Source organism: Leucoraja erinacea, chromosome 28 (genome assembly GCF_028641065.1).
Source record: "Leucoraja erinacea ecotype New England chromosome 28, Leri_hhj_1, whole genome shotgun sequence".
NCBI classification, from domain to species: Eukaryota; Metazoa; Chordata; class Chondrichthyes; order Rajiformes; family Rajidae; genus Leucoraja; species Leucoraja erinaceus.
This window is the reverse complement of record NC_073404.1, coordinates 30884004-30898720: the sequence shown is the minus strand read 5'-3', so window position 1 is coordinate 30898720 and position 14717 is coordinate 30884004. Positions and strand designations below refer to the sequence as shown.

General features: G+C 43.9%; 1 protein-coding gene across 3 annotated transcripts in view; it reads right to left on the bottom strand.

Moving 5' to 3' along the window:
• ssh2a (slingshot protein phosphatase 2a) overlaps window positions 1-14717 on the bottom strand; it is a 123283-nt gene that overhangs the window by 23161 nt on the left and 85405 nt on the right. For 2 of the 3 annotated variants that reach the window (XM_055658165.1, XM_055658163.1), the window contains 4 exons: window positions 9999-10117; window positions 3200-3268; window positions 1452-1517; window positions 632-826 (listed from right to left, as the gene is read on the bottom strand). In XM_055658165.1, coding sequence (XP_055514140.1) covers window positions 632-826; window positions 1452-1517; window positions 3200-3268; window positions 9999-10117 — 449 coding nt within the window. The remainder of the gene's footprint in view (window positions 1-631; window positions 827-1451; window positions 1518-3199; window positions 3269-9998; window positions 10118-14717) is intronic. The other variant, XM_055658164.1, reaches the window with a different exon arrangement.

The following is a 14717-nucleotide window of genomic DNA, read 5'->3' as shown; positions in this document are numbered from 1 at the left end:
TACCGTGTCTGCGCTGACAAGCGATCCCCGCACATTAACACTATCCCACACATACTAGGGACCATTTACAAAATTACCAAGTCAATTAACCTGCACTCCTGCACGTCTTTGGAGAGTAGGAGGAAACCCACATAGGTCACGGGGAGAACGTACAAACGCCATACAGACAGCACCCGTAGTCAGGATTGAACCCGGGCCTCTGGCGATGTAAGGCAGCAACTCAATCGCTGTGCCACCATGCCGCCCCGATCACCTCAAGTACCTTGGATTTAGCAGTGAGGCTAAAGGCATTCCACAATGGAAGCTGAGCCACCCTGTTTAGTGACTTTTTAGGCTTCCCTCCCAGAAGTATTATCTTGGGGTTGGTCCGACTCTCAGGACAGTACTTTCCTCTGACTCGGGCCATTGTGGGTTCAAATCCATCGCTGTACCCCATAATGTGGGCTTGCATCTTGGAGAAGTGCGGAGAGATAGCTCATCTTATTGTTAACGTATCGGGTCATCGTCAGGTTGCTGGCTGTGCGATCTCGCCATGTACAGATTGGCTCTGGTGTTGTCTACATTAGCTTATCATCAGCACTTTAACAATACACAAGGCAAGAGCTGATGGCAGTAAAGGCCGCGTACGTACATGTCAGTAAAGAGCACGGGTGAATCGGGGCGATGAGACTGCAGGTCCTGCATGGCATTCCACTCGTTAATGAAAGTCTGGTTGGAATTGATGCGATTCTCATAGTAACTGATCCATGTCAGGTACAGGCTCCCGGGGTAGTAGTTGTGGGTCCTGGCAACCTCACAGGCTTTGTGCAAACTCTGTAAAGCAGACCTGAAATACAAAAGGTAATGCACACCGTCACACGAGAGGCATACAGCATGGAAACAGGCCCTTCAGCCCAACTCGTCCATGCCACCCCATCCAAGCTGGACGCACCTGCCCACGTTTGGCCCATATCCCTCCACATCCCTCCTATCCATAAATTAACCATGACGTTCAATAAATGAGGGTTTGCCAGCAGCGATAACAAACGCCTGGATTTAATACGTGCACATACGTCAATATTTAACCAACTACGCCTTCACTGAATTTTGAATCAATGCATTTTCATTTAATCAGATGTTATAACGATGCCAATATATAACTACCATTTTTTAATGTGGCCATTGACGTAAAATCGGTCAGAACTTGCCTAATTTACACAAAGAACAGCAATACCTGGTCTGAATTTGTGCTAATTACAGCTGGCCTCACATCCAAACTAGTAGTGCTTGTTGCTACTTGCCACAGTCACCTTGTGCACCATCTCTCTTTCAATGGCCACAAAAAACACATGATTAACTGCTTTACTGTTTGTTTTAATTTCAGAATGTGACAACACCTGATAACTGAAGCAGCATTAATAAACTGTCTCTAGAAATCTACAGGTTAATGCTAATGCCACAAAGATTCTTACCACATTGCTTGTACGGACACTGGTTTGAAGATGTGAATTCTGTTCACCGTTGACACACTGAACCCACTTGGGTGAAAAAATCAAAGCAACAACAAAGTTATTAGCAAATGTAAAATATGAGGAACAAGTAAAAATTGCCGCAGCACCATCGTGCACCTGCAGCCTCTAATGTGATTTATACATAGATTTGGGAAGGGGAGGGGCGAATGTAGGATAAAGGTGAGAAAAAGTACAGGGAAAAAGTATGAGGGTATAGGTAAGGCAAGGGAAATGTATTGTGCTAGCTGTTGGCAAATCAGAATGATAAGTTAGTTACAAAATAAGTTGAATTGGAAAACAGAAATGGCAATTTCTATTACCATTACTACTTAGGGGTTGATTGGAATTGTACAAGGTGAAACAAATGACTGGAGAAATGCTAAATAGAACGCTAACAGAGCAGTTGAGACGTTTACTGTTAAAAGAACTCTTGAATTCTGTTTATTCAATTATGTCACAATTGTCACATGGTAATAGTATTGTGTTTATTGTGATGGGCAACGGGCTTTATTTGATGGTCAGCATTTCACTTCCTGAACCTCCGGCCATCTTCAACATGTTTTGAGAGCTCAGTTTCGGCTCGACACTTTTCTTCAGACTTCAGAGTTTGAAGGGCCTCGACCGGAAACGTCACCCATTCCTTCTCTGCAGAGATGCTCCCTGTCCTGCTGAGTTACTCCAGCATTTTGTATCTATCTTTGGTTTAAGCAGGCATCTGCAGTGACTCATGTTTGGTGTTGAGGGAGACAAGTAGTGAGTACTGAACTGGTGGTGCCAGTAAATCACTGCTCACCCAGAATGAGTATTGGGGTCCATGGAAATGGTCAAAAACAAAAAGGCAAGTGCTGGCTTTCACCCAAATGTCCTTGACATTGCCAGAGGTCTCCTGAAATGATGCAATGAAGCTCAATGCAAGCTCCAGGAAATGCACCCCCCCTTCTAACTAGGCATGTTTTAACCTTCAAACCTACACACCAAGTTCACAGTCAAACATTCCAATACTGGGTCAATTTTCTGGAATTCAGTTTCTCTTTTCTTCTTAATCTGGTATTTTAGATTTCATTTCATTCTTTCACTTAATACTTCCTTCCAAGATGAATCACCACCTGAATCACCCGAGATATCAAAAGCTAGAGGTTGGCTGATATGTAGATAAAAGTGACGGTTTGTTCAGGACCACTAGTGTTATTCTGAAAAATTCTGTTCTTGACGAGAGAAATGGGGCAACGATTACAGTGGTCATAGCTTGTGGAAGCACACGCTTTGGTCCCAATGCGCACACACCGACCAACCTGTCCCATCTACACTAGTCCCACCTGCCTGCGTTTGGTCCATATCCCTCTAACCTATTGTATCCACGTGCCTGTCTAAATGTTGCTTACAATTTGCGATAGTACCTGCCTCAACTTCCTCCTCATTCAAACCACGTCTTGGGCATTGATGAAAATAATTACAATCAAAACCATTTTGGTCGTCATCAGCAGTGTTGGCACAACACAATTCAATCGTACATGACTGGCCAGGCCAGGCCAGGGATACACACCGATTCTCACATCATTTTGCCTCTGATAATCTCACTTTTGACCAGCAGTAATAAATTACTTTTCGTTGACTGGAATGTAGTAACTTGGAGAAAAGAACGTTTGACTTGACTCAACCAGTGTTGAGGAGTTCAAGGTTTTATAACATTGGGTAGCAAGTGTACTCACCCATCCCCATCCAAGTGGATCAGTGTGTCACTCCATAGTGGAAGAACCAGCCCCATGGTGCAACTGCTGCTGCAAGGAGAACAATCCAAAATTAGTGTCCATTCTGTGCACAAAGATATCTGTAGAAAGCAATCTGCAGTGAACTATTACAGAGAAAACAATCACTCAAACAACGGCAAGCTGTACCCAGTTCAAGTACATTAATGAAAAGTGTAAAACACAGTTAAAGTAACAAGGAATAAACCAGTGATGCCGAATGTCCTTGCTTGTGATTGAAAAAAATAGATTAACAATACAAGAGCAAAGAAAAACGATGTTGGGTCGTGCAGTATGTGAACAATTCCTTTCCTTCTAAATACCATGGTATTGCAGCAATCCAAGTAGCGCAGCAGCAGAACCAAACTCAGGACAACTAAGGACAGGTTTTGCCATCTACATTCAATAACTTTACAAGAAGACATACATACACACAAACAAACTAAGGAGCAGTGTTGGAACCATTTATTTTTGAATCATGTATGGTATCAAGAGTCAGACAGTAGTTGAGCACGTTTGAAAGAGTGGTGACATCTTATGTGAAGCTCCTCTTAAAACAGTCTCTTACGATCCTTTTTACCCAGCACCCATCTATCACAATGCTGAGAAAGTCATGAATTCCAACACTGAAAGTCTCCCGTTAATCATTACTTTTTCAAAGGGAACTCTCGTATCTACTGATCTTGATTAGACCCGCCCTACTGACACAGCTGAGCATTGAAACCAAACAAGGATGTGTGCAGGGCCCAGGTATGGGGCAAACTAGGGGAATTTCAGCCACCCCCACCCCGCTCCAATCCTGCGTATGCTTCCAGCTAATGATCAATCAGTCCAGAACCAGCTTGAGGAACAACAGCAGCAGTGTTTGCTTTCTTAGGCGTTTGGGTAGATTCAGCTTGTCCACGAGGATCCTCTCCAACATTGACAGATACGTTTTACAAAGTATTCTGATGGGATGCATCTCAACCTGGCGTGGTAACTGCTCAGCCCTCGACTTGCACAGAGCGGTGAAGGCAGCCCAGGCCATCACAGGCTCATCACATTCTTTCACCCAGTGCATTGACGGTGCGTTGTATCAGGAAGGCTGCAGACCCTCTTCTCCAACGTCCAACATCCAACCTTCCTGGACATTCCCTCTTCTCTCCACTACCTTCTGGGAGAACACACAGGAGCTAGAAAGCCCAGACATGCAGACTCAAGAGCAGCTTCTTCCCAATGCTAACCTACTCCTGAAGCATCTTTCATACCCCATTCACAGAGGTGATGGATAGAGAAGATGTGGAGGGGATGTTTCGACTAGTGGGAGATTCCATGATCATAGGGCACAGCCTCAGAATTAAAGGACGTATCTTTAGAAAGATGAGCAGGAATTTCTTTAGTCAGATGGTGGTGAATCTGTGGAATTTATTGCCACAGAAGGCTGCGGGGCCCAAGTCAGTGGATACTTTTACGATGGAGATTGATTAGAACGGGTGTCAGGTTACGGGGAGAAGGCAGGAGAATGGGGTTGAGAGAGAAAGATAGAACAGCCAAGAATGAATGGCGGAGTGGACGTGATGGGCTGAATGGCCTAATTCTGCTCTTATAACTTCTGAACTGTCACGTACTCTTAACTCTAACTCATTTGGTTATTCAGTTTTATACTTTAATATCCTTTTGAACTACTCAGATTTTGCACGATAACCGTGTGCCACTGCTGTTTTGCACTTGTCATTACTCGGCTTACTATAACCACCATTTGGAGTTCCTTTCCATGCCATCCAAGTATCAGTGGACATGTTTTGCAGATGAAACACAAGGCAAGGATTTGGAACTTGATATCTAATTGTCAGATTGGAAATGTTGGGAACATAGAAACATAGACAATAGGTGCAGGAGGAGGCCATTTGGCCCTTCATTGTGATCATGGCTGATCATCCACAATCAGTAACCCGTGCCTGCCTTCTCCCCATATCCTCTCATGAAAAAATCCTTTGTTGAGGTAAATTGTACACAAAGCGTGTTATTTAGCTTATGGTTGGTTGTCAATAAATGTCAGGCATTCGTCTGCAAAAGCAATTCTTTCAAAGAAAACAAATGAACGAATAGAAGAAACCTATTTTTGTAGACTGACGGTACTCCTAGAGAACCACAGGCCATTCAGCCCGCACGCTGAGTCTATGACGATCACCCATCAGCCGGTTACACTACAACTATGTTATCTCACTTTCTCATCCACTCCCTACACACTAGGGGCAATTTACAGAGCCTTATTAACCTACAAACCCGCTCGTCTTTGGGATGTGGGAGGAAACCGGAACACCTGGAGAAAACCCACGCAGTCACTGGGGAAACCTGCAAACTCCACACAGGTTGGGATTGAATATGGATGTCTGGCGCCATGAGGTAAGCGGCACTACCAGCTGCACAACTGTGCCGTCCCAAGTTCACCTTACAGTAGCTAGGCTGGACAGAAACAGGTGCGGATACAACATTCAATGTTGGTATTTGCAGCATGCAGACGTTTCAGCCAGCCTACCCAAGAGGGAGCAAGGACACAGATTAAGTTCTCACATTATGTACATGTATCAATAATTGTGCAGCCCACATTGATTCTGATCAATACTTGGCAACCCTGGAGAGAATTGGTGCAATGCTCTGGAAGAGAGTTTACACAAATAACTTGTGTTGACTGCACAAAATGATCTCATGGAAATCTTTTTAAAAAAGCTTCCTTTGATCACGAGTTATTCTTAGGTCCTCCCCTGCCACATGCTCGAGCCATTTCAAAATGCAACATGCAACAGTATGGCACTCAGGAATCTCCATCCACAAATAGGGAACTTGTTGTCTTGTTTACATAGCAACAGGCAGGCATTCAGCAGCATGGGGCCGCCAGATACAATGCTACTCATTTGCTCTCTCAGCAGACAGACAAAAAAATGCTGCAGCAACCCAGCGGGTCAGGCAGCATCGCTGGAGAAAAGGCATTCCTTCTCTCCAGAGATGTTGCCTGACCCATTGAGTTACCCCAGCATTTTGTGTCTATCTTTGGTGTAAATCAGCATCTTGTACCTTGTACCTTCCGAAGAGACCACCAAGGACTATACTGGAAGTTGGACAATTTTTACATTGACCAAGCCAATTAACCTACAAACCTGCACGTCTTTGGAGTGTGGGAGGAAACTGAAGATCTTGGAGAAAACCCACACAGATCACAGGGAGTACGTGCAAACTCTATACGGTCAGCGCCCGTAGTCGGGATCGAACCCGGGGCTCCGCGCTGTATTTTGCTGCAAGGCAGCAACTCTACCGTTGTGCCACCGTGACTGCAGTTCCTTCATCCACATTTAATCTGCTCTTTCATTAGATCCATTTTGAACAAAGACCCCATCTTCAGGTTGGAAAACAACCACAGCAGGAAGGTCTTTAAAAAAACCAATTGCATCTTTAACATGGGACATCACTGGTCATGGTCTCCACTTGCCTCGTGACAATGAAATGTTATGAATGTGTAGGGTCAGAGGTGATATGTATTAATAAGTAAGGCCAAGCATCATTTATTTATCGATATGTTAAATTTCAAGGTAAAAAGAAAGGTTACTAGTTTCTATCAATTTTGTGACATTTTCTGCAATGTTTGATGTTCCATTGCAGAGCATTTTGATTTTATTGACACGGCTCAACTTATGTTGTAAAAGACGTTCAGCTCTAGTTGCATGTACACCCAAGGCTATTTTAGGTCGTTACAGTAATATCGGGCATAGGGTTACATGCATCACCCAGGCATCACCATTTTTTGGGTAATCTATGTTTAATGGGCGCTGACTCGCTGACTCAGTCCCCACGCCCCAGACTCAGAACCTGCAATGGCCTTTTTTAGATGTGCTGGCTATTCTCCCGCCTCTCCCCAAACCAAATTCCAGTGGCCCCGTCTAGAAAGTGACAGGGGCTCAGACGAGGAAATCCAAGCCCAGAACCCCCCCCACCCCCACTGCCTTTATAGTTCGGCAGGCCTGTGTCAATTTTATTTGATTAAAACATTTTTTTATATCTTTGACAAATTCAGGTTTACATTTCTTATTGTCACATCTGCAGTCGTAGTGAAATGTTGCCTTCAGACTTTAGAAATACAGCATGGAAACCAAGTCCACACTGCCCAGCATTCACCCCGTACACTAACACTATCCTACACAGCAGGGAACATTGACTATTTTACCGAAGCCAATTAACCTACAAACCTGTACGTCTTTGGAGTGTAGATGGAAACCAGAGCACCCAGGGAAAACCCACGCAGATCACAGAGAGAACATACAAACTCCGTACAGACAGCACCTGCAGTCAGGATGGAACCCGGGCCTCTGGCGCTGTGAGGCAGCAACTCTACCGTGTGCCATCTTCAAATATTTTGAATTAAATAAAGTGCCATCTTCAAATATTTTGAATTAAATAAAGATCTATGAAATATTCCAGACACTTAAAAAACATTTATGGACACAAGAATCTACAGATGCTGGAATTTTGAGCAAAAGGAATTTTGTGCTGGAGGAACTCAGCGGGACAGGCAGCAACTCTCTGGAGAGAAGGAATGGGTGGCGTTTCGGCTCGAGACCCTTCTTCAGACTGACCTTGCTCTACATGCCTCACTGAACTCAATTGGGCTCTCAGTTGGGCTCTACACCTGCTGCAGGATCAGGAAGGCAATCTCACACCGCAGCATGAGCATGTTTTTCAGCTGGACTTTGCACAATTGATTGTGCAGCCTGCAGCACAATGATCTGCTAACAGTCCCAAATTGTGACGTCGTGAAATGGCTTTGGTTTCAATAGCTGAACACCAGCTGTGGCAAAAGTCAGCACACTACACTCCAGCCATTTCAGCACAATTTGAAAATAGTTAGCGCAATAGTTAGCATGGAATAATTGGCTAAAGCAGTAATGCACAAGAGTATTATATACACTATACCGAGGAATTCTAGCAGACTATACAAGAACAAAACAGAAAGTGCAGAAGGAACTCAGCGGCTCAGGTAGCATCTGTGGAGGGAACGGATAGATGATGTTTCGGGTTGGGACCCTTCTTCAGATGGGGTCCTGAAATAAACGGTCTGATCAAATTTTAAATGTTTTCTAACAGGATAAGTTAAGGTCTATTAATCATAGATACTAGATTAATTAAATAAATGTGAAAATCAAAATAATCCCATGGTAGCCAAAACTAAACAGAATATGTCATTCAACATGTCAGCACTGGGCCTGTACTCGCTGGAGTTTAGATGGTTGAGGGGGGACCTCATTGAACCTTACAGAATAATGAAAGACACAGAGAGTCCAGGACCAAAGGTCACCGCCTCAGAATGAAAGGGCGCTCCTTTAGAAAGGATGTGAGATGGAACTTCTTTAGTCAGAGGGTTGTTAATCCGTGGAACACATTGCCACAGAGGGCTGTGGAGGCCAAGTCAGTGGATATTTTTAAGGCAGAGATAGACAAATTCTTGATCAGAATGGGTGTCGAGGATTATGGGGGGAGAATGCAGGAAAATGGGATTAGGAGGCAGAAATCACCATGATTGAATGGTGTAGACTTGATGGGCCGAATGGCCTAATTCTACTTCTAGAATTTGTGGATATAGAACAGTACAGCAAAGGGATGAATGCTTTGTGCCAAACACGATGCCAAGTCAAACTGATCTCATCTGCCTGCACACGCTCCATATCCCTCTATTCCTTGCACGTCCATGTCCCTATCAGAAAGCCTCTTAAACACCGCTATCGTATCCGCCTCCACCACCTACCCCTGACTCTAGGCTCCGTATAAAATGTTGCCTCCATTAAACTTGCCCCCTCTCACCATATACCCACGCTATATATAGCCGTAGAGCTATGCTCTCTAATGTTTGACATTCCCACCCTGGGGAAAAGGTTCCCACCATCTACCTTACCTCTGCTTCTCATCATTTGTTATATTTCTATCAGGTCCCCCCTCAATCTTCGACGTTCCAGAACACACAGTCCAAGTCTGTCCAACCTCTCCCTGTATGTGAAACCCTCTAATCCTGACAGCATTCTGGTAAATCTCCTCTACACCCTCTCCATAGCCTCCGCATCCTTCCTGTAATGGGGCGACCTGACCTGACCTGACCTGACCTGCACACAATACTCAAACCCGTCTAACCCAAGTCCTATAGAGCCGTACCAAGTTGACAGAAATAAAAGCACGACCAAATAAATTATTTCACTATAAAACTCTGTATTCCAAACAGAAAAAAAAATCCCAGCATGGATAAACTAATTGTTGCAAGGATTTGACTCCATCGTGTTGACAGCAGGACCTACTGTGTGCAGTGCAGGTGACATTATGTAGGAGAAAATGTATCCTGTATCAGTACACTGTGGACGGCTCGATTGTAATCGTGGATTATCTTTCCGCCGACTGGTTCGCACGCAACAAATAGCTTTTCATGTATCTCGCTACACGTGACACAAACTAAACTTACACTAAAAAATTGAGTATGTAGGAAAGAGCTGCAGATGGTGGTTTAAACCAAAGGTGGACACAGAATGCTGGAATAACTCAGTGGGACGGGCAGCATCTCTGGAGAGAAGGAAAGGGTGACGTTTCGGGTCGAGACCCTTCCTCAGACTGAACTGGAAGTTATCTCAAGCCTCACTCGAAAGACTTCAAAATTTAAAATTGAACTTGTACGTAATCAGTGCATCCTATAAAGAAGGAAGTCTTTTACTTTTAAGAAAACAAATTGGTTAGAATCAAGTAACACACTTACCCATCTTTATAAAAGTCCATCCCTAAAACAATACTCTCGTCCGTGTCTTGTCTGCCGTTTGTAGAAACCACGACCATGTATCTAGTCAGGTCCATATACACACTTTCCAACCGGACAGCCTGGAATTATTCAAAAGAAAATAATTTGTTATTTAAACGCACGACAGAAAATAATACTTGCTGTCAATGTTCATTCAAACCAAACACAATGAGTGAATGACAAGGTCACCCTGCCATGAAATAAAGCTGCTCCTGCAATTTTATCCTTGTTTACTTGATGGTATTTCTGAAAATTATCCTTCATAAACAACACTTTTCTCCTAACCTGACGATTGGAACAAGGGACTAAATGACCCACGTCTGTTCCCATATTTACAGTTATTGCCACTTATACCATCCATGTCATTGGCTTCATTATCGCGACGGGTCAAAAAAAGTATGGTCAATGTTTAAAGTCAAATAGAGTGTGCTTACTATGCTAATATTACACTGAAGGTCTTCTGCTCTAGACTATAGTTAAATCTGTAATACATTACTTATAGTGTTCAGTAAATATGAAACCATTGGTAAAACTAACCTGTTACAAGTTTGCTTTCAATTTTGGTGGGGGAACTGCAAGAATAAATTTAGACATGATGATCACAACCCTGAAATTGATCTGGAAGATATCCAGGGCAGGTTTAATCACACACAATCATACTTTATTAGCCAAGTATGTTTCACAACATATGAGGAATTTCATTTGCCTAGTCAGTCATACAAATAAAAAGCAACAGAACACACAGAACACATGTTAACATAAACATCCATCACAGAGACTCCTCCACAATCCTCTCCACAGGCCAGGAAGGCGGGACCTCTGCGTCGAGGCGATCAGCTCCTGCATCGGGGGGGATGTCAGCTCCCCCTCCCCCGTGTCGGCGTCGGGGCTGGTCGAACCTTCCACGTCGGGGCTGGGCGAACCTTCCACGTCCTTGGAGTTCCCGACATCCACGGCCTCTCCCGAGACTGCAAGCTCCCGATGTAAAGTCCGCAGGCCGCGGTTGGAGCTATCCCAGGCAAGGGATCGACTCCGATGTAAGTCCACGTCTCTGTGCTGGAGCCCAAGGTCAGTCCGAGGAGGCCTCCAGCTCCATCGCTGGTAGGCCGCAGAGTGACTGGAGAATGCGATCTAAAAATTAATCGCATCTCCGGCAAGGTAAGAAAAAGTTTCCCTCTCCCCCCACATAAAACAAACCGGAGAACATTTAAACAAACTTTTAACACACACTAAAAATTAAAAAAAGATGAAAAAACAAACAGACTGCTGGTGGGGCAGCCAATCGTGCTGCGCCCCCTGGTGGTACAATGTAATAGCATTGGCTCCATGAACTGAGGGCCTTGATCACCCTCAGTTCCTCCTTGTCACTGCCCTAACCTGACCCATTACATTATCCCTATGCAGCTTCATGACAGGGATCAAACACTGTCACTCCAACCAATGTCACATTTTAACCGCTGAGTGATCAGGACGCCCCGTGCTCAGGTGATTTTTGTCAGTAGAAAAAGTGCTTCAAAAATTACATTTTGCAAGGAATTAGGAGGAAGTTCTGGCTTCTAAAATCCTAAAGACAGTCAAAGTGTTGGAGTAACTCAGTGCATCTGGCAGCATCTCTGGAGAAAAGGGATGGTGACATTTCGGGTTGGGATCCTTCTTCAGACTGCGATGGAGAAAATCCCATCTCTACTGAGTTCCATGAGCTTTAATTATTAATTACTAACTGATTGCATGGAAACAGGCCCTTCGGCCCACGCCGACCAATGATACCCCGTTCACACTAGTTCTATGTTATTCCACATTCCCCACCCACGAGGGGCAATTTACAGAGGGCCAATTAATCTACACACCCACACGTCTTTGGGATATCAGGGGCAGGTTTGCTGTAGGGTGAGTGGGCAAGGAGAAAGATGTATAGCCACAACCCCCACTTCCAAACTAGTTAACAAAATACCTGGATATTCTGTTGGTAGAATAAACGCTGATATTGGCAGCCAAAACACTTCAACATCTGTCACATCACAAGATATATTGTGAACTGCATTTAGTTTTCCCAGGAGTACTGGTAAAGCAAACTTCCTTAGCATCCGCGCAGCAACAATGGATATATTTAGCTACTCATGACCTATCTTCGGTTTAAACCTGCACCTGCAGTTCCTTCCTACACATGTTGACTTGACAACACTGATCTTGCCCCAACTGCTTGAAGACAGAAATGATACAACTTTCAAATCATCCCCACCCTTTAAACGTAGTTGCCACATAGATGTAAAACAACAAATAGAAGCAGGAAGGCCCTCATGCCTGCTCTTCGATTCATTCTCATTGCTAATTCTTTATCTCAATACAACTTCCATACACCACTCCTCCATCCTTCAGTTCCTTTAACATCTAAAAATACCAGCTGCCTAGTAATGTACTCAGAAACACAGTCTTCATAGCCCTCACATGGTGAATGCAGAGGACTAACTGCCTCTGGGTGAAAACATTTCTCATCTCTTGTTACAAAGGGCTAATCCCTTATCTCGACACTAACACCCTTGATTCTAGACATACCAGTAAGCGGAGACTTGAACTACATCCAACTCAGCTAGCCCTTTAAGAATGTTATACATTTGAACAAGATCTCTTCTCATTCAGGACAGAAGATAACCTGCTGCTTAATCTGGTGTGGAAACAATCTGGTAAACCGTTGCTGCGCTCCCTCTATTGAACAAGCATCTGTCCTTGAGTAGTGAGATCACAACACACAGTATTCTGGACGCAGTTGTAGCAGGGCATTAAATAAAGGGAGAAAGCCATCTTGATCTTTGTACTCCAATCCTCTTGCAATAAAGACTAACATATAGCTTGAAGATAGACACAAAGTACTGGAGTAACAGCAGGTCAGGCAGCGTCTCCAAAAAAAAAGAGGGGTCGGAACCCCTCTTCACACACCCGACCCGAAATGTCACCCACACTTTTTTCTCCAGAGATGTTGCCTGACCCGCTGTGTTACTCCAGCACTTTGAGTCTATCTTCGGTATATACCAGCAACTGCAGTTCCTTCTACCAACATAAAGTTTGTTTCCTCACTGCTTCCAGAAATTGCAAATTGATTTCTAATAACTGATATGCTAGTTGTTCTGCATAGGGGCCAGGACCCATGCCTGTGAGTGGATGGTGGGCCACATCTATCGCCATAGTGTGACACTTGGTGCTGTTTTTTGCATTAGTTTTCATGTCTTTTTTCAATCAGTTTTCTGCAGTTCCCAGGTGGCCTGCACGCCTCGTGACTGGCTGCAGTTCCCAGATCGCGAAAATGATTGAAAAAAAATACGGCCGCGGGCCGGAAGATTTTGGGTTACGGGCAAGATCCGGGTCACTCCCTCTTCTCCCCTCCCCCCTTAGGAAAGACGTACAAAAGTTTGAAAACGCACACCTCCAGAATCAGGAAGTTTCAGGTAACTGAACTGTCATCTCTTCAGCTAGACTGCAGACCAGATCTCCCATCTATCTCATTGAGACCTTTAAACTTGCTTTCATTAGACTATCTTGTGCTAAATGTTGTACCCTTTATCTGTGCCTTGTGAACGGCTCGATTGGAATCATGGATAGTATTTTTTTTTGGCTGGATAGTACGCAAACAAAAGCTTTTCACAGTACCTCGACAAGTACACATGACAATAATAAACTAAACTAAGGATGTAGATAATCATGTCTAAAGCTGTTCAATACACATGCAAATACCATGTAAGCAATGGGCACTTGCCTGTGTCCTAGAGATGGGAAAGGGACACTTGTGCAGAAGACTTTCACTGAAGATGCAAGTCCCAATGGAGTTTTACCACCCATGCAACTGGTGCTATGTGTGGAACCCGTGCAGAAACATTTAAGAAAGAACTGCAGATGCTGGAAAAATCGAAGGTAGACAAAAAATGCTGGAGAAACTCAGCGGGTGAGGCAGCATCTATGGAGAGAAGAAACGTCGCCTATTCCTTCTCTCCATAGATGCTGCCTCACCCGCTGAGTTTCTCCAGAATTTTTTTGTCTACCTTGCAGAAACATGTCCTTTTACACTTAAAAATTCTCATTGCAGCACTTCTCACATCCCAAAATTCATGCACACAGTCGATGACAATAGAGTCAATCTCTGTCCAGTGTCCTGGTTCTCTTCCTGGTTGTCATCCCTAACCCCAATCCCCACACATCTTCTAACCCAAAGGTTCCCAGCCTGGGGTAAATTTAAGTTTACCCCCCAGGGGGCAGATTTCACCTACCCAGGGGGTAAATTTGTTGATTCTGGGTTTGTATGTATTTTTTCTCATCTACTGACTGTGTTTGGTTCTGGTTTACCGGTATCTGTTCATCATTAGTTGTTCATAAATAAGTAAAATAACATTGTTACGTGCTATTAAAGTTGCCGGGGGTAAACGGGACGAAAACGTTTGGGAACCCCAATTCTAATCTCATTGCCCAAGGGCTACATTAGTCATTCTGAAACCCGAATCCTATAAAACCACATCATTTCAAATCCGTGTGTTAATGCTAAAGATATTTTTCTCATCAGTTTCAAATCGCTCATTGCATAAATTTCCTCTCAGCCTTTCATGTTATATTCCATTTGCAAAATATCTTAAACCAATTTGTCTGAGAAAATTTGCATATTTATTAAAAATCAAATGCAGCCAACAAATGAGATAA